The sequence below is a fragment of the Pollachius pollachius genome (assembly GCF_949987615.1).
Source record: "Pollachius pollachius genome assembly, chromosome: 10".
NCBI lineage: Eukaryota > Metazoa > Chordata > Actinopteri > Gadiformes > Gadidae > Pollachius > Pollachius pollachius.
This window is the reverse complement of record NC_136943.1, coordinates 21,319,776-21,340,136: the sequence shown is the minus strand read 5'-3', so window position 1 is coordinate 21,340,136 and position 20,361 is coordinate 21,319,776. Positions and strand designations below refer to the sequence as shown.

At 46.3% G+C, this 20,361-nt stretch overlaps 1 protein-coding gene across 1 annotated transcript; it reads right to left on the bottom strand.

Moving 5' to 3' along the window:
* Positions 1 to 1,365: 1,365 nt before the first annotated feature.
* scyl1 (SCY1-like, kinase-like 1) lies at positions 1,366 to 19,497 on the bottom strand. The gene is made up of 18 exons (XM_079744311.1): positions 19,346 to 19,497; positions 18,558 to 18,698; positions 16,838 to 16,960; positions 16,349 to 16,572; positions 13,454 to 13,544; positions 12,983 to 13,138; positions 12,086 to 12,244; positions 10,402 to 10,509; positions 9,551 to 9,664; positions 8,393 to 8,548; positions 7,907 to 8,095; positions 7,253 to 7,328; positions 5,701 to 5,895; positions 5,391 to 5,542; positions 5,189 to 5,278; positions 3,879 to 4,229; positions 3,525 to 3,603; positions 1,366 to 2,900 (listed from the first exon to the last, which is right to left on the bottom strand). The coding sequence occupies exons 1-18, from the start codon at positions 19,451 to 19,453 to the stop codon at positions 2,773 to 2,775; spliced, it is 2,640 nt and encodes an 879-aa protein (XP_079600437.1). The 5' UTR covers positions 19,454 to 19,497; the 3' UTR covers positions 1,366 to 2,772.
* Positions 19,498 to 20,361: the final 864 nt, after the last annotated feature.

The following is a 20,361-nucleotide window of genomic DNA, read 5'->3' as shown; positions in this document are numbered from 1 at the left end:
ATAAAAAGCTAAACCACAAATGTTATCATATGCCATGCTCGCCACATTGACTCAACAGGTCGTTTTTAGAGTATCTTTTATGCTAACTGTAGGTGGATGCTTCTTAACGACCGTTGTACTGTTGAACTTCGTGCCACTTTCCCCCACATTTGTGTTAAACGAAGGGGGCCAAAGTGTTTACCTGCTGCCATATTCACCGAACGAGCAGTTCGCCATTGTGGTGCTGGAGACGTAATCCACACTTAAGGGGACGGCGCCGTAAAGCATCACCTCCAGCTACTCGGCCCGGGATTTGGAGTAGTGCCTAACGACGTTCCCTAGCGGTTCAGAGTCGCGTCGTGCCTGACGACGCCCCCTAGCGGTTCAGAGTCAGTCAGTATTCAGTCTTGTACCTTTGCTTTTTATTCCATTTTCCCAAAGAAATGTTTGCTCTGAAACAAATGTTTTATAGATACAACTACCTGAACGAAAATTGGCTTAGTCCAGGCTTAAAACTCTTTATATAATGATTTTACAAAAAGTCAATGGAGAAAAGGAAGAGTGGCGAAGTCACGCCCCTTCCGGTAGAGCCCATGGGACCTATGAGATCGAAAAATATGAATGGGTTTCAATGGAGAGAAAGTAATTATCTTCTGGTCCCAGTCTTTATATACCCCGGATTACATATATGTTGTTTGTCGATTTAAATGATAATTTTTCATGTCAAGAGTTTGACCGTTTATTGTACAATTTTACAATTTTGCCGTCACGCTCCCTGCGGCTCGCGTGGACAAGACCGACATCTCCCCATCGGCATAACTGAAACTCTCCACATGCCCCAACTTGTAATGGTTTGCACCTCTTTCGATGCTTTTATCCTTCCCTTGGAAAAAAACTAACATTATCAAACTTCTTCACGAAAATGTTTAGTTTTCTTTGCATGAAAAATTATCATTTAAATCCACAAACAACATATGTGTAATCCGGGGCATATAAAGACTGGGACCAGAAAATAATTACTTTCTCTCCATTGAAACCCGATCATATTTTTCGATCTCAAAGGTCCCATGGAAGGGGCGGAAAGGGCGTGACCGGAAGGGGCGTGGCTTCACCACTCTATATGAAATTTACTTCCGGGACCAGCTGTTAAGAAACGCGGCGTTCACTGTTGCGCTCTACAACAGGTTTACATTTCACAGCTTGCAATTTTTAGAAAACCTCTAGCCATACGCTTAATATTTTGTGATACCTCACTTCTGAGAGAAAGGTTTTTTTTCAACGAGCTGCATCAAAAAAAAATCAAACGTCTAACTAACATCACAGCAGCAAATGTCAGAAAAACAAACATGAATGTATTTTTTTTTTATTTAGTTTACAATACCCCATATAATAAACATTTGATTGCGCTATATAGCCCAATGCATCTGGGCACTGTCATCAGACCGTATAATACAAACTCAAATGACAGTGCACCCAAATCTTTGGTCACTTAACCAAGTATCCCATATCTACAATATCTACATGAGCATTTAACTCCTTACGTAACACCTAGGACCAAAAGTGTGGCTGTGGATCTGACCTGCACCCATACATATGTACTGTAAACACAAGGCAAGTAAATATATTCCAAAATAGGTAAGGCGTAATTGATTGAAATACTTACAAATTCCTTACACATTAGTGCATTGAACAAGGCACAATAAAACCATTGATTTCACCTCAAACTCCTGCACCTAACCTCATGTTTTTAATTTGTCCGGACCAAACGTATCACCAGAAAGCCTTCCATTTCAAAGAGACAATCTATATATTTTATCTTTTACACAGATGAATGGGTGGGATTCAACCAGTTAAAAGTCCTACATCTTTTATTTGGCGAACAAACTACCAAACATGATTGGCATAGTTTTATTTAAAAAAAATAAAATAAGAGAGCGTCTAATTCCTGAAGACAAGAGATCCTAATGACTTGCATCATTCACTGTGTTGTTTTTCAGTTTTAGAACAGGTCTAAGTGATGTCAGTGAAGTCAGCGGCTAGATGGGTCCGTACGGTAGGATACATTGCAGGACAATTAATTCAATTACCTATAGCAGAAGCTATCCTACTGATTAGACGGTGGAATAGAAAACATTCATTGATCTTTGCATGTGTGCAGGTTTATATAGCTCTCTCTCTATATATATATATTTTATACATAAAACAATCTAAAAAACATGTTTACGGAGTCTTTTATACCTTTTAATGTATAGATACACACCTCCTACCCATCCTCTGGTTAAAAACAGCTTGATGTGAATGGACAAGATGATATATGTACATTCACTGTACAACTGTCCCTTTTAGAATTGCATGTCAAAATGTGGGTTTCCACTAATTTGGTTAGGGGAGCAGGTTTCTGTGATAGCTTGAACATGGACTCTGCCATAAGAGATAGATATTTTGCACTCCTATTGCAAGCTTTAGTTGTTTAACCATTCCCTTCATCCAAACCGATGGACTCGCCTCATTTTGCTGCTCCAGCAACCAAACAACAACATTCTTATGGCCTTAGATGGGTGCGGGGGTTCTCTTGCATTCTTCTCATACTTTCTCAATGGAGAGAGTAAGACAATGCACTGGGTACCCTCAGTACCAGCCAAACCAGCGAGCAGCTTCGTTGGTGGACGGCCGTTGCCTCCCCGTCCATCTTGCTTCCTGCACCGTTGCCCCCGGAGCCAGGGTCCTATGGTTGTACAGCCCCACCCAGGCCTTGCACTCCTGCCATGGTGGGGGGGTGTGTCACCGCGGGGCTCAGTCTAGCTTGCGCGCGCCTAGCTTGAGAGGACCTTTGGCCGCCTTCCTCTCGGCCCGCTTGGCCTCCAGCTCCTTCTTCCTCTCCTCGCGCCTCTTCTTGGACAGCTCGGCCTTGCTGAGACCCGCTGGAACGTCGACCACAGAGCACATTAATTAACAAGATATTAAAGGTTGTATCAGCGATTCTAGGCTGAAACATAAATGATCACATTCATCTGGTCTTTCCTCATGATCCGCTAGCTGCCCACCTCAAGCAGGCTGTCAAAAAGCTGCGTCTCTGTAGGCAGCCTATGCTCTGAGATCGTACACCTAAACAAATGGTAATACCAACCACTGAAAACACAAATAAATACTATTCCATCCAATCACCAACAAGGGGTGGGTGTTGTGAGGTTTTGCGCAGCGTTCATGATAGCTTTGACTGGATGTACAAATTATTTAAAGAAAATTATTTGATTATTTTAAGATAAGAAATACTAATACTTGACAGACACACATGGTTTGGAGTGCGTCCGTAACAGGGTTGTGTGGCCCGGGGAGGACCAGCCTCCACCGTCACACTACAATAAGAGGGCTACTATGAAAAGTAAAGCAATTATACGAAACGTGTGTATAACTGTAATCAGTTTAATTTATGAACGATTCCAATCATTTTTCAATAGTGAAGAATCACCAAATTCACAGTCGTTTTTTTAACCTTCAGTTTCCTAAAAGCCATCTTAAAAGTTGAATCTAGAATTCAGACTCACCCTGACCTCCATCCACCGACTCCCAGCTCTCCTCTGCCCCCCATTCCCCCACCGTCTCTGAACCCCACACATCTCCAGCCTGCCAGGATGGACAGACAGACAGACAGACAGACAGACAGACAGACAGACAGACAGACAGACAATCCTTCATTGATTCAAGGTCAAATTGCATTCTCTGTTTCTCTAACCCTTCAAAAACACGTCCTGCTTGTTACGTGTGAAGCCAAAACACTCCATGAGATCTACTTTGAGCCGACTGCCCTCAGTGTAGCGGCAGTTACCAAACCTCCCTCCCCCTTCGCCCCCATCTCTCCCTCTCCCCCCCCCCTCCACCCTCCCCCATTCCCCCCTCACCATGGCGGGGGCCGCGGCGCTCCTCTGAGACACGCTGGCGAACAGGTCGCTCTGGCCGCCGCCCCGGGCCAGGCCGGCCCCGGCGCCACCCCCCCGGCCCGTGTCCCAGTCGTACTCGCTGGCGAGCCGCACGCCCGCGGGCAGCGGGGCGGTCTGCCTGCCGCCGCCCGCCTCCTCGCCCCCCGAGGGCTGGTCACCCGCGGGCTCGGCCCCCCAGTCGTCGCCCCAGGCGTCCTCCGCGGGGGGGCTCTGGGCGCCCCGGTCATTGGACCAGCCGTCGTCGGCGTCCCAAGCCGAGCCGCTCCAGTCCGAACCGGGTTTCTTTGAGGCAACCGCCGAAGGGCGAGCCATCTGAGGAGGAGGAGGAGGAGGAGGAGGAGGAGGAGAAGAAGAAGTTTGGTGATTTTGCCATTGTGTCATCTGCTTATATAAACACACAACTGTTCCATAGTTTGGAGTCACTTAGAAACATACTTATTATTTTTTTTTTTTTAAGAAAAGCACAGTTTTTTTTTTCAATTAAGATAACGTTAAATGAATCAGAAATACAGTCTAGTCATTGTTAATGTGGTAAGTGACTATTCGAGCTGGAAACTGATGATTTTAAATAGTATATCTACAGAGGCGTACATAGGCTCATTACCATCCCACTAAACATTGGACGTTTGATAGACGTGCAGATCATGTCTTTATCTGGTCCGTGGGTCCAGATATAGACATCCGTCGGTCCGTGACCAATTCTGGACATCTATTTGGCGTCCAAACTAGGTCCACTATTTGGATGTCAAACCATGACCCAACTTGGAGGTCATATTGACGCTCAACATTTCACCTTTGAACTGGGTATATTTTTGGACGTCATTTGGACCCCTAAGACAGGTGCAGGAAATGTATACATGATCCCACTGCGCAATGTGACGTCGGAGTGGCGCCTATTCTGTCATAATTGGTCTAAATAAATGATATTAGCAGCATAAAAAAGACGTATAAATTAGTCTAAATTTGATGTTGAAAAGACGTCCACAAATGACCACATTTGGACTATAAATAGCCCTTACACAGAGGTCCCACGGACGATAACATTAGACGTCGAAAAGAGTCGTCGCCTGGCGTCACAAAAAAAACCCTTCAGTGGACCAAATTTTGACGTCCATAAATGACACAGAAAAAGGCTAAAAGGCGATTAGAAAACCCTTGCTAGCACAGCTGAAAACATGTAATGTCTGACCCCAAACACCATGTCTAACTATGATTTTGGTTCTCCTTGATGATGTCACCGCACAAAATGAGGAGTCGGGCACTCTGCATACCCCGCTGGCCCCGGGCTTCTTTTTCGACGCCGCCGTTCCCGACCAATCGGTGCTCCAGTCGTCCGAGGCCGCGTTGGCTTTCTCCGGCTCCTGATTCAAAATAGAGACCGCGTCCAAGGCAATTCAAGTCATGTTTCACCATCCCAAAATAATGAAACACAAAAAACTGACATAAACGACATAAAAACAAATCCCATCCTACTTCCAAGCTTCCCCAATCCTCCTCCTCGTCCCAGCGGTCGGCCATTGTCTCCTGCTCCCCGTCGCTGGCTCCCTCATTGGCTGATGTCTGGGGGGCGTGGCTTAATGCGCTAGGGTGAGAAAGCGGGGCTCGTGGAGCCGCAGCTTCAGAGGCTGTGGAAGGGAAAGCAGGCAGTAAGGACAGGAATAACTCATACACAATGGGACCTAAACCTTGTGGCTATTGCAGAAACAACCCATTATACGATGCAGTGCAACGATTATCACATTTAACAGCAAATCATGTTTGACCCAGTTGAACCTTGACCCACCTGGGACGGGCGTTGCGTTGGGGGATCTGGCCGTGCCGGGGTTCAGGCCGCTGTTCTCCGGCGCTGCGCCGCCCCCCTCCGCCCCGGGGGCGGTCCGGATCAGCTTGGAGGTGAGGGAGGACACACCTGTCACCGCCCAGCCCGCCCAGCTCGAGGACACGCCCGCAGGGTGTGCCGACGAGGTCACGTCCTTTTCTGCGTCCCGCGGGAACATGAAGAATGAGCGAGACCGACACACGCCATAACAAAGAGCCTGAGAGGGCCTGGAGGTGATGTTACTATCACTTTCTTATTTTTATATTTTATATTCTTATTAAAGTAAATGGTAAATGGCCTGCATTTATACCAAGCTTTTCTATCCTAATGAATATCACAGTATGATAAGAGGCATAGGCGGCAAAGGTATTATATCACGGTATGTTAATTTTATCTTCTAATTTTGATATAAAGGCTTCTGAAGCAAAACTGCATAAAAAAAATCCAAATCTTTTCTCAAGTTACTTCCATCTCTGAAAAACACAAATGTTTAATACTATGGATTTCTTTCTCCACTTGCTTGCGGACCTTGCCGTATAGTTTTGGCATCTCAATTTGGCGGAAGTGTGTGCTGACAGGTAACGCGTACCTGGGATAGAGTGTTTTGACCATCTCTTTAAAGCCCTTTCTATTGACATTTTGAAAGGGAACCATGTCCTTACACAGGTAAAAAGTGACATTGTTTGTTATCTCGTTTCACCGCTGGCATTTTGAGAGACAGCTTCATGCTAGCAGCGTCTGTCTCGTACGGTGTGGAATGAGAGCTCGTGAAGGGACAATTGTGCAAGCACGCAATAGCATATTAACTGAAAAGGCAGTATCGCTGTCGAATCTGTCCCTGGAAAAGTAACGTTGCGCTGAATTGAAAAAGGAACTATGTTTCGTTACCATATTTTCAGTAGTTGCGCGTAACTTTACTTTTTACATGAAAAAGTAGTCAGGTTACTGTATTAACGCGTTACTTACTTTGTTACGAGTTACACACAACACTGTCTATCGGTCACACCAGTCTCACGGTAACGTCAAAATCCATACCGTAGCGTATAAACGGTACAGAAAGTAAACACTGGTTTACTTTCTGTACCGTTTATACCGTACACCCCTAATTCAAAACGCTTTACAATATTGGCCAACATTCACCCATTCATGCACACATTCACACACCAACGGAGCAGTCAACCACACCAGGCAGCCAGCCAGCTCGTCAGGAGCAGTCAGGGTGAGGCGCATTGCTCAGGGACCCCTCGACAATCAGCTAGGAGGAGCCCGGGTTCGAACTAGCAACCTTCCAGTTACCAGCCACGTGGCTCATTACATCCCGAGCCACATGCCGCCCTAGTGTTCCCCGGTAAAGTGTGTTCAGCATCCAGTGAGGCCATGACTGGAGACCTTCTTCTAGGCCCCAGGCTTTGATTGCTCCAGAACAGAAGCAGGTCTAGATGCGTGACATGAGAGGTGTTCCTATGCAGCCGTCTCCTTCTGCAAGGGTTGAGCGATTGCTACACTCTGTACTCACCTAGCTCCGCCAGCATGGTGGGGTCCTCTGACACCGTCTCCAGCTTGGTCAGGAAGCTCTTGATGGTCTTGAACGCCTGGCGGAGCAGGACGAGAGAAAGACAAATACTGAAGAAAGAAAGTAAATAATCGAGAAAAAGGTAAACTACGGGATGTTGAAGATCTGCTTCAGACGAAGAAAAGCAATAAAACGTTAACCTCGACTCTGCATAGCCACACCCTCCAGACCTCTTACTTATTGTAGGTTGGACATCCTTGCACCTAATGTACACACTTATTGTATGTCGTACTTAGTTATAGTACTGAGTTGTGTAGCATCTTATCCTAGCTATCCTACCTAGCTAGTGCTTGGTACTTGGTTCTATGAACATCCTTACCGTACCGACAGTGCTATATTGTTGTTTCTCCTTCTTTCTTTTTAACTTTGCCTTTGTTTTGTTTTTACCTATCCAGTTTATTTCATCATTTCCTTTGAAACATGACTATGTTTCAATGTGAAGCACTTTGAGTCTGTCTCGCTTATGAACAGTTCAATATAAATAAAGTTGCCTTGCCTTCTTCTGACTAATGTACTTATTGTAAGTCGCTTTGGAAAAAAACATTGGCTGAACGCCCTGAATTTAAAGACTGCCCCTGTGCGGGCGTGGCCCCTCACCTGCTCGCGGACGTTCTTCTCGGGGTCCACGGTCAGCGTGCAGAGCATGGGCAGGATGCGCGCGGCGCTCTCCGCCAGGCTGTAGTAGCTGTTGGTGGCGGCGAAGCCCAGTACGCCGGCCGAGCGCGAGGCCGGGAAGGGGTCCTTGGTGGCCCGGGAGAAGGCCGAGATCAGCACCCGCTGCCGGGTCTGCGGGACACACACACACACACACACACACACACACACACACACACTTAAGGAGATGCTAGTAGTTGACAATGCTACCACATCTTTGCTGTACACGGGGAATGTTTTGGTTTTTAATACATGTGTACAATTTTTTTGGTTTCTTTCATAGGCGTCTCGGCTTGCGTCCTTTGCCCTGTGGCTCGTTTTTCAGCAGGGTCGGAGTGGATCGGATCAGAACCCACTGTGTTTCACACGAGCAGCACCCCACCCATCCTCACTCCATCGGTGAGCCTGTCTACTGTCAGCGCGCCTTACCGCGGGGTTGAGGTAGGGGGCGATCTTGCCGAGGCAGACGGTGGTGTTGCAGCGGATCGGCCCCTGCTCGTCCCGGGCCTGCAGCCGCGCAAAGTGCCGCATCAGCTCCTGGTTCAGGTTGGCCTCGTTCAGCTTGGGGGCGAGCAGCAGCATTGACTGTTGGGGGAGGTGGATGGACACGGACAGACACACAGACACGTTGCAATACAGAAGATGGAGCATATATACTGTTGAGGTGGGGCGCTTTCATCAAGTTTGGATAAAAAGGAATGATTAAGATGTAATAGCTCCAAAACAAAAGCTGTGATAAGCCAGCCATCTGCTCACCGAATCCACTGAACATGATGGAAGGCTGTGTATTGCTAGTATGATCCAATAGCAGACAACATATAAAATTGTATAAAAGCTGTCTTACCATGTGATATTATTCTACAAAAAACTAAGTCAATGAATAGAACAATTAGCCTGGCTATTGCAAAACCAAGCTCAATCGTAGATTGCACGTTGGTATGGGGAGGCTGCTGTCATTTTCTCAGCACAAGAGCCGTGATCAACGGGCGTAGTTGAAATGACTCCGTACACAATTGGATAGTCCTTCAACCAATCAGACCAATGATCCGGATGACGTACTATGCAGAGTGACGGGAAAAACTCCAGGCAGGTGTCAAGAAACGTGATTGTTTTGTAGCACAATGGGTTGGCAATGGCAGCAAACCTTTTTTTGCAGGTTGTGCAAAATTAATAAAAGTGTGATGCCCTGTGTCCCATGCCCTGTGTTCCATCCCGTGTTCCATGCTGTAGTAACTTCTGCCCAATACAGGCGGGCGGCCGAGTTGTAAAGAAAGAATGCTCGAGGCGTAGTGACCGTTAATAACTTTATATGTATGGCACATATCACGGTACACATCAACTGGTGATAGCAGGAAGTCAAACTCGAAACTACGGAAGCCCCGAGGACCTTGTATTCCTCCTATTCCTGTGTTCCATGCCCTGTGTTCCATGCCCTGTGTTCCATGCCCTGTGTTCCATCCCGTGTTCCATCCCGTGTTCCATCCCGTGTTCCATGCCCTGTGTTCCATGCCCTGTGTTCCATGCCCTGTGTTCCATGCCCTGTGTTCCATGCCCTGTGTTCCATCCCCTTAGCTATGCATGTCCTACCTTGACTGTCTGCTCCCGGATGGCGGGGTTGGTGTCCGTGAAGCCGTGGACCACGTGGGGGAAGATCTGAGAGTTGACAGCGGCCTCGTTCAAGTACTGAATAAACTGCTCCATCTGAGGGGGACGGGGAGCAGGAGACACAAGTCAAACTTCAGTCCCTTTATACCGAGGAGGGGGGAGGAGAAAGGAGGAGACAATACTTGAGTGGAAGGGGGGCCGGGCCAGGGCAGAGTGTGTGTGAGCCGGAGGCAGAGCGGGGGAGAAATAAGCAGAGTTACGAAATAGCAGGCGGCAGGCACGGTTCGAAACTGCTGTTATTTGGAACAAATGGGCTGTACTTTCAACGCAAATGAAACGCAAATTAAATTATATAGATGTTGACGATAGCGTTTTGTTCCATATCTTGTTTGAAAAAATATCGATATATTTCAAATAACGATATATCGCCCAGCCCTACCTGAGAGGTTGCGCGGGCCTAAACTGTAATGGTACTTTTAGGTCAACAAAGTCAACAGTAATACATTACATTATTTGTGCAAGTTAGTGTATGGATATATACAAAAGTATACATTAAGTAGTTACACTATTTAATAGGACTGGTGTAAAACAAAATGATGTACGGATGAAAACAGAAACAATAAAAACACTTTTTGTACAAAGAATTCTATCATTCTTGGCTTGAAATCACATATGCATCTGTGTAGGAAACCTACATTGGATAATGTAGGTTTAATACTGTGGTTTTACTGTGAGTGCAATACCAGATGCGTACCTCTACCGCACAGCCCTAGCCCTGGGGTAGTTTGGTCTGCCCTGGTGCGCTGTGCTGGGGGTGAAAGGATATGCTGTACCTGCTGCAGCAGTCGGATCCTCATGGCCCGGTCGGTGGAGGAGAACATCTTCACGATGACTGGAATGATCTTCTGCTGGTACTCCTCCGTTGAGAGAAACTTTCCCACCTGGCAGAGGATGAGACGGAGACACACGGTGGAAGTCAGGGAAAAGACATTCACCCATTTGTTTTGATTTCTCAATCTGGGAATACTGAGACACTACGGGACATTCATATCAGATAGAATTTTGCCATGTACAGCTTCCTATTGTTTAAGTATTTCTCTGCATCAATGGCTGCAAAAAGATTTTTTATGGACTTCGTATTTACTTGAAAACAGATGTCTTTCTTCTCCAAGGAACAAAGAACTGCCTACAAAATGAACCAGTTCCTCTTTTTCCTACAGAAGGGCTTTGTAGGCATTGTGCAGACCGATAGTCCGATAACAATAGCACCATGTTCTGTTCTTGTTTGTGGCGTATTCTTCTCGGTGGTTGAGATGAAGAGGGCACTTGCTGTTAGGGGTGTGCGATAGTACGACTTCAGATTAGTAATGCGCAATATAAACGATATACGATATAAACAATAAAAAAATGGCTCACTCACTGCTACAGTGCAGTCCATCAGTTAAAGTTATATGGAAGATATCCAAATCGGTTTCCTCAACCAAATCTCAATTTGTTCAATAAGTGGTGGACCCGTAAAGCATAAAGCAACGGTGTGTGTGGATGGTGATGCTCCATCTGAGCAGCGGATTATCTCTGGCCTCTGCGTTCCAGTGAGGGTTAGGCTTCTCGGACAGCTATAGTATAACGCCACGGGGTGCGGTGCATTCATATATAACATCGCCCATTATCACGCTCATACACAACAACGGTACTAAAAGAGTACCACAAAGCTGCCGTGGGTCGTAACACTCAACACATTGTTTGAATTCTTGCTGAAACAGTGGGTTCACCTACACCTTTATGTTATGGAGGTTATGTTTTCCTACAGCTGTCTATAGGCGAGGCGCAGTAATTAGCATAAAACATCTATGAACTCAAAGAGCTGCCGGCCTCTGGGGCGACGCAGAGCTCAACTGCGTCGCCCCAGAGGCCTGACGCAGGAACGCTTTTCGCATCCGAACACGACAGAACATAAGTGGACAAAGAGAATGGGGCCACAAATGGCCATAAAATACACCTGCTCCACCTTCTGAGTTAATCCGTTCCCCCTGTTGTATAGCTTTCATTTGATCCAACATATAATAAAACAATAATTATTATTATTTTCTCTTACCCATGGTTAATAGCCTCTGTAAGCCTAACTCAATGGATGTAGGCCTATTAGAAAGGGCTGTGGTCACGATATACAGCATGAACTAAAAGCCATCATTTATGTCAGATGTTAAAAAGGGGCCTCTTCATCTGTCGGTTACTAATGCGTGAAATGTAAGAATATCTTTTTCTAGTCGCCTGCTCTTATAAACCGGCTGTATGAGACGGTTTGGCTTTGAGACTGCTCCCGCCTAATTTCTGACCAATCAGGGCATCTCTTCTCCAATTGATTTGTGAATCCATCTAGCCTGTCAATTACATATATCTCAGGACATAATTTTTTTAATAAGGAAATTATTTTGGTTATACTGTAATTTGCTTTTACCCAGGATCCGATGTTATCGACTCAGAGACAACAAACTTAGTGATTAAACGTGGCGTTACCTTGAAGAGGGGCGTGAGGACCACGGCGCCCGCGTTCCCGAACTCGAAGGCGGTGAGCAGCTGGGGCAGGACCTTGTGTTTGCAGAAGTCCTCCGGGAAAGAGTCCAGGTTGTCGCTCAGGTCCTGGAAGAACTGCTGCTTCTCCGCCTGCTCCTTGATCTGAACACAAACACACAAAAGATCAGAAACAGTCACACGCCCAACCCAAGTACGACCTTAACCACCTTCAGTGACAGACATTAAATTCATTCAAACTGTAGGCCGACGACATGGATTGATTGTCATGCTTTTTTTGGAAAGACTTCCACCTTGCCTCTTCCATCTTGACATTATATCAACATTACCAATAAATAGTAATAACTTCCCCTTCAACTTCCCTTGTGTGTTATGAACAGTCACATGCAGTCACATTCTGCGTGTGTGCGTCTGGCTGCGTGCGTGCGTCTGGCTGCGTGCGTGCGTCTGGCTGCGTGCGTGCGTCTGGCTGTGCGCTGGCTGCTTGTGTGCGTCTGCCTGCATGTGTGCGCCTGGCTGTGCATCTGGCTGTGCGTCTGGCGGAGTGCGTACGTCTGGCTGTGCGTCTGGCTGCGTGTGTGTGGCTGGCTGCGTGCGTGCGTCTGGCTGCGTGCGTGCGTTTGGCTGTGTGTGTGCGTCTGGCTTTGTGCGTGCGTCTGGCTGTGCGCTGGCTGCTTGTGTGCGTCTGCCTGCATGTGTGCGCCTGGCTGTGCATCTGGCTGTGCGTCTGGCGGAGTGCGTACGTCTGGCTGTGCGTCTGGCTGCGTGTGTGCGGCTGGCTGCGTGCGTGCGTTTGGCTGTGTGCGTGCGTCTGGCTTTGTGCGTGCGTCTGGCTGTGTGCGTCGGCTAGCTGTGTGTGTGCTTCTCGCTGTGTGTGTGTACCTGGATTTCCTCCAGGAAGAGGTTGCTCTCCACGAAGCTGTTGCTCAGGAAGCCGCCGGCCGCCCGGCAGTTCTGGAGGAAGCGGGCGGGGTTGGGCCGCGCCCGGGGGTTGGCCCCCACCAGCTCACAGTAGTGAGGGACCAGGAGCTTGGGGACCTGGGGGTACAAAGGTCATAATGAAAAACAAGTTCTCTCACATAAAAACACCTCGTGATCGAAGAGGATACATTTTGCTTTAAGTAAAGCATGGTGCGAAGCATAACGTGAAGCATGAGGCTTGGTTTAGTAACTAGCCTTGAGGTGCATTTTAGTCATAGCCATGTTTTACCCTTTAATGGAAAAGACAAAGGCAATTTTCTGCATAGTTTTTACCCATTTACGCGTGAGCCTATTTAAATACGCTCATTTGTAGGTTGACCTGAAGAGACAAAAAGTATTACTACTAATTCTTGAAGAATTCCGTTTCCGTACCTTTCCTATAGAGCGTAGCGAGGAGGCGCGCGGCAGCGGTCCGTTGAAGACCTCCCAGATCAGGCAGCCCAGTCGCCACACCTCCCCAGCCCTGCAAACAACAAGGCTCTTCAGCTCTTCAAGTACCACAGCCCATTGGCAAAGAATGTAGAACACATAGCGGGGTATCGTGGCCAATTTCCTAAATCGATTCGATTCATAAGGTTCTGAATCGATTAATCACTATTCGATTCGATTCAATCTGCTCTTAAATAACTATTTTGTAACTGTGTTACAAAATACAAATGTACTTTATTTATTCTCTTCACCTTAAAGATGAACTGAACTGAAATAATCAACATCTATAATGTGTTAGTTATGACCATTCTAAAAAAAATGACACAAAAGAAAATATTTAAAAAATCAATATAGCTTTTTTTAGCAACAAAAGAAAATGCGTCTTTTAGTATTAGAGCGCCAATGACGTCACAGGCATGGTAGGGCTAGGTCGTTGCTACAGACACGCGAATGTCTTCTACACTCCACGGCGAAAAAAAGTGATTTTAATATGGATGGTACCGCGTTTGAGCCTGTGAGGGACATGCCTGTAGTGTCCGACTGCCACCCGGTGGAGAGGGATCAATTTCAGGCTCCAACTCCACCTTCGGATCATGTGGGTATGACTGGTGTGCGTTTGGGTGCTGCCGGAGCGTGGACACTGCCATTGAGTCGGTCTGCTGCCGAGAGGTCCCGGTCAACCTTGACCATCTAATGGTGGGATTAGGTTGCATAACCATGCATAGGGCATTTCGGATGCTGTGCGGCGAGAGAGAGTTTTTGGAAGTGGCCATGCTCTCTCTAAGGGACGTCCGAGCGGAGACACTGGAGCGCCCCATAAATAGCAACCAAGTAACAAGGCGAAAACGATCTTTCCCCCTCCGTTTTCCTTTGATGCGTTTCAGGAATATTTCCGTAAGGACGGATTCATTGCGAAACACAACGAGCTGTACAAACGCTGTAGTACCTACATATTCAAGGCGCTGTTTCTCCAGAAAAAAAAGTGGAGCGCATCAAGCCTGCGCGCATCCAGCCTGCGCGCTGTATAAAAACATTCAAGTCGAGGAGGAGATAGTTGTTTTAGATTGAGTAGAAATACTTTTTAATGTACAGTTAGTAATTAAATTGACCAAACGCAAATCTAACGTCGCTTCAGGCGTCCACACGAATCCTAACACGAAACCGCATAGGTCCGGTTTTATTTGAAACCACCCTGGGACCATGGACCTATTAAAGAACATGGTTTATTATCTGCCTAATAACATGGTTATTAAAGACATGGTTTCACAACAAAAAAAAAAATCGGCTCCGGGTGGACGGGACCTGAAAGACATGTTAGATGCACTTTGGGAGATACACCCGCGGATGAGCATAGATGCGGGCGGATTCACGATTGTCAGGTTTACTTTAGGTGGATGTTGGAGGTTTACTTTCTGGTGGATGCTGATGGATATTCACAGATGGATATTGCACAGATGCATCTTACTATGAAACTCCCTCTGCATCAGCAATCGGCTAGTCGGCGAACATCAGGGTGAGTAGAAAGGGACATTTGTGGAACTTCTGTTTACAGACCCGCCGTGGTTTAATTAGCAGCTTGGAAACATAGATCTGTGATATCGTCTGAGTAATAGTTTATACACTTTATGGTCGGAGTGCTAGCTTGTGGAGATTGACATGACAGGGGCTATCGGAGGGTTAGTCAGTTTTAAGGCTGCCAGCCATGTATTAAGGGCTGGTTTCCTATTCAAAAGGTAGCCTGTGGAAATGTATGATTAACCCATCTGCCTTGGCCCTATATACAATTACAATTACAATTAGGGCATTTAGCAGACGCTTTTATCCAAAGCGACTTACATCGGTTAATATACACATTGACACACCGACGGCAGAGTCAACCATGCAAGGCGACAGCCAGCTCGTCAGGAGCAGTTAGGGTTAGGTGTCTTGCTCAGGGACACATCAACAATCAGCTAGGAGGAGCTGGGGATCGAACTAGCGACCTTTCGGTTACAAGGCAACTGCTCTACCTCCTGAGCTAAGCCGACCTATATAATTCATTACTGCAGCCAGGGGCAATGCAATAAGATGATCCTCCTGTAGACCTGGTTGTTTGCTTTTCCGTAGCCATTTCAGCGAGCCTCAGAGCCTGACTCATTACCTGCTATGGCTGCTAGAGCCACAGAGCAGGAGCAGGTTACCATGCCAGTGACGTAGCTGATTGTTGAAATCCAACATGCCGGCGCCCTGTAACACTTTCACTGTCCAATTTAATCCCTTTTAGCAAGTTCAGCCATTTTTAGTCATTGTATCAATGAGAAGGCAGACAATACATCTGTTATATCAACTAAACTTCAACTTTCAGTTCAGTTAATCTTTAAACAATAGGTTTTAAGTGAAAACTTGTAAAATGGACAGTTTAAACTTGTTGTACACAAAACTGTCTCAAGTCTCAAAAGTGATATTTTGAAATTAGAAAGGAATTGCAAGTGAAAGTGTACTTGAACAAAAGAAAAAAAAGAATCTATCTCATGCCCTATGAATCGATAATGCAAAACTTAAATGAAATGGATCCAAAATCGATTAAATCGATTATTTTACCCAGCCCTAGTCGTGGCGCAGTGGTGATTTGGTGGGCAGAAATATCCCTTAGAGTTTCACTATACCTTTGGTAACCATACACAAGCACCATCACCAGGGCAATAGACCATCCAGGACCGGCTGCTCCAGACTATTGAAATCGCCATAGAGAAACACACAACTGTTCCCTAGAGCTTTGTCCAAACTGCCTAATTGTTTTGTGCCGCTCAAATGACCCCATGGATTCACCCGTTACAAAAACATTTTCTTCCATCTCACCATTTCTCTGTGCCGCTGCTGCCGGGGGTCTCGGGGGGGTCGTACTTCTCCATGTCTGGGTAGACGGCCTTCGGCGGTGGCAGAGCGCTGGGGTCCCCCGTTTCTGAGGCAACGTGGTCCAGGGCTCCCAGCTTCCACTCTCCGGCACGGTCAACGAACACGGCCCACATGCCCAGGTTGTTGTGGAGCAGGTGGCAGTCGTTGACCAGGAAGCTCAGCGCTTTCTGGGGGGGGGGGGGGGGGGGGGGGGGGGTCACATCCAAATGAAACGACTTAGCAGAGAACTAACTGTCCATCGATTATGACCAACTATCATACCGAAACCTGAAGGAAATATTCCCCGTGTCTATAAAATTGATGTGGTGTGTCATCTAAATTTGTGCACCGATTTTTTTTTGCAAAAGCAATCATTGAGATTGCATGTGAGTGCATGTGACATAAAACAGACGTGAAAACAGAGAATAGATAAGCAAGGGTCAGTCTCCTCACCACGATCTGGTGGAGGCCCCAGGACACTTCCAGCTCCCCTGACCCGCCCTTCTCTGCCTGGGCCTTCAGGTGGACGGCCAGCGGGGTCACCTGCTCCGTCACAAGGTACAGGCACTTCTCCGTCTGCAGGCCAACCGTGGAAACACCGTTCACCAGAGGCACATATTTGAGGCTCATTTTTTTTTTCATTTTTATCCAAAGCGACTTATAATAATGGTGCTATTCATTTGTATGGTACACCGGTACGTCCGACCTGCTCTAGCGAGAACTAGACGTAATTTTTCTGGCTTGTTGCATTCCCGTTTGTCTTTGTGATTGTGTCAGGTCATTGGCTAGTCATTGTTATTGTTAGCTACATTAGCCTCTTTAGCAAACCAGCTCGAGTACAAACAACACAACTTAACATTGTATTTCACGCACAGCAAGACCGTGCAATGCTTAAATTGGTGACTGGAATAAAGTAGCAATGTAATCAAGTGTGTAAGAGCATTTAAAATCGAAATTAAAACGACCAAGGTGATACAAATACAAAGAAAGTAATTCTCTGTATGGGCATTTTTTCAGCCTCACTGAACTCGCTCTACTTTCAGAACTACGAGTGGCACCGATCAAAAGGGGGCGTTCCTCCGTGTAATGCCGCAAGAAAGCTGGGATATTTACACCTTACGACTCGTACGGGCAGGCGTACCATACAAATGGATAGCAGCATAAGTCCATTAGTCAGAAGAAGGTGAAACAATATACCGCTGTCGGTACAGTAAGGATGTTCATAGAACCAAATGCCAAGCACTAAGACTCGCTAAGTTAATCCATTCCCAGTATACAACAGAGACAGCTAGGATAAGATGCTAGACAACTAAGTACTATGTTTAAGTGCCAGTCATTACCCCTGGGCTCCAGCAGGTCCCTCAAACATTGCGTATGATGATCGCAACGTAAAAACATTTGTACGGCTGGGGAAGACACCCATAATGAATGGAAGGAGCTGCACAGCCACCAGATGCAGTGTGTCCGTGGCCCTGGCAAAATTATTATAAAGTATTTATCCTGCTGAGATTAAATTCTCGGTGGCGCGTTATCAACCACATTCATTCAGAAATGTTGACATCGTTCTTTGTGAATTGTTTTCAATGTAACAAGAAACTGTGTGTCACTCGCCCTGTGGAACACCTATGATGGCAAGTTGATGTAGCGCTAAAGTCTACGCTACGCAGCCTGTTCAGGAGAGTCCTGGGTCAGCTCTCCTGATTTATCTGAGGGGACGGCAGGGTTCAACATCAGTCTTGCACTTGAACTTTACGCAAACAGTTGTAGTTGAACTAGTTCCTCTTCAAGAGTGGAACATAACCGACAGTTTCTCCGAATAGAAAGGACCGAGCATTTAGAAGACTGACACGCAATAAATATTGACAATATTCCGCATTGGAAACATGTACTTTCCATCATGATTGTACAGTTATGAGGGGAGGACTATTATATCCTAGTCTAGGTTCTTGACCACACTTAACATCCAAAGACAATCCTATTTGCACACTACCAGACGTTGACCCTATATGCAAATGTCTCCAGTTACATATGGCTCTATCTGAGCAATATGTAGAGAAAGAAAAAAATTATGGATACTCAAAAGACAGATTATTGTAACGTCTCCAGTTACAAGAACATGTTGATGTTTTGTAGCGTCGAATTTTACTTGGTAAAATACATCTTAGACACACACCTCCAACCCATCGACATAGGCCAGGATGTTGGGGTGGCGGAGGGTCTTCATGCGTTTGAAGGCTGCCTTGGCGAGCTGGGTCTGCTGGTCGGTTCCTAAGGCGACCTCGTACACGAACAAGGACACTGGCTCTCCATTCGTCTAGAAACACAAGACCATTACAGGGGTATGATGATGGCACATGAGACTGCAAAACAAACGCTCAATTTGCCAGTCAAAGCGTGGAATGAAGAATACAAGTTTAGAATCAAAAAGGTTAGTACAGGGCATACAATTTATTGACATTGGGTGAATACAATTCAAAATAGTTTTCTGAGAAAAGGACCACAGCAGTGATGCTCGCCTTCCTTAAGGCGCCCACATAGGGGCCAAGCAATGCGACTGTGTGATTGACACCCCTGGGAAATAGTGGCTAAAAAAATGCACACAAGTCACGATCTTACGATAGCTACCGTTTCATGCAATTCGTTTAATCTAACGATGACAGGGTGTGACGTGGCGGCTCATACGTGTCCTGTCCGCCCGTCGGCGTAAACAAAGACTCTGCTGTGGTGTTGACAGTCCACCAAATGGCTCTCAGCTACGGCTCACATCGTGCCAATATGACTAAAAATAGATATTCCTTGGGTCCAAACGATGGGAAATACGGTGCAGATAACGTAGAGCCATGACACAAGAGGAACGTTGTAGAGCAGAAAGGCCTCCGCAAGAAGAGCGAGCTACCGCTAGAGCAGCTAGCTAGACGGCATTTACTCTGGGTAACAGCGACACTACCGCCTCTGCTTTACCTTTCGTTTCCCCCGATGAAGCGTCCATAGTCCAGACGATTCGTGGGTGTCTGGTAGAATTTCATAAGCAAAGTCTTTGACCGGATCCCTGGCAAAAAAGGACCACATCTCTGCTCTTCAAAAAGCATCAAGCGCCCTAACACAACCGCATAGAAAATTTGAGGCAGGCGACCAGCTCTGTTGCACAGCTGCGGGTCCGTAGAAACATTCCCCGACGAATTTGGTTCCGCATACATATTATTACCCGTCAACCGCAGCGTGGAAGTGTTCTACCCTAATATGAACAGAAGCGTCCGCCTAATTTAATTAGAATGTCAAGTCACAATTCTGAAGTACAATAGCAGCTATTTCTTAAATGATGCAATCATACCTCCTACTATTTAGCAGCATGGTATACACCGCTGTATTCATCATCCAGTCACAAAAATTGTAACTTTCAACAATCTCATTCCAAACCTAATTATTGAATTTTACCGAATGAATTTCCAAGTGCAACAATGTAGTCTTGTATAGTCTTTTATTACAGCCTCAAAGTGCTTCAGAGCCAATACAAATACACCATAACACTTAAATCATAACATGATAGCAGGGCGAAAGAAATATGATTAGACTTCTAAAGGAGAGTCAAGATGGAGACCCACCAAGGTCAATAAAGCATATCGACCGGTGGGGGCTCAGCACTCAAGACACCGGTCACATGGCAGGAACTTCAGTATGAGACGAAGGGACATCCAGTGGACAAGGCAGCCAGCGGTGTGAAGACCGGGAGAATGGTGTGTGAAGAGGGCGGTTCAACCAGACCCCACCTAGAGTTCAGGAGCCTCAGCAGGTGAGGTCTCACAGACACAAAGATACACATTTTCTCAACAGAAAAACATCCTTGGTTGATGGCTTGGGGAGTTAAATATTTTTTCAGAATTTTTATTTTCTTTAACAGAAGGGACATACAGGGTTTTCAAGTTAACCATTTCAATTAAACGTCCAACTGCCCTCTCATGACATGTCAGGTGGAAAAG

Bases quoted from the DNA above. Each gene is read 5' to 3' on its own strand.
- scyl1 (XM_079744311.1), bottom strand. From the start codon at position 19,453: ATGTGGTCCTTTTTTGCCAGGGATCCGGTCAAAGACTTTGCTTATGAA. The intron at 10,510-12,085 runs GTAACGCCACGT...ATCCTCTGCCAG, and splicing joins TCCTCACGCCCCTCTTCAAG to GTGGGAAAGTTTCTCTCAAC. The intron at 7,329-7,906 runs GTGAGGGGCCAC...CTGCTCCGCCAG, and splicing joins AGAAGAACGTCCGCGAGCAG to GCGTTCAAGACCATCAAGAG.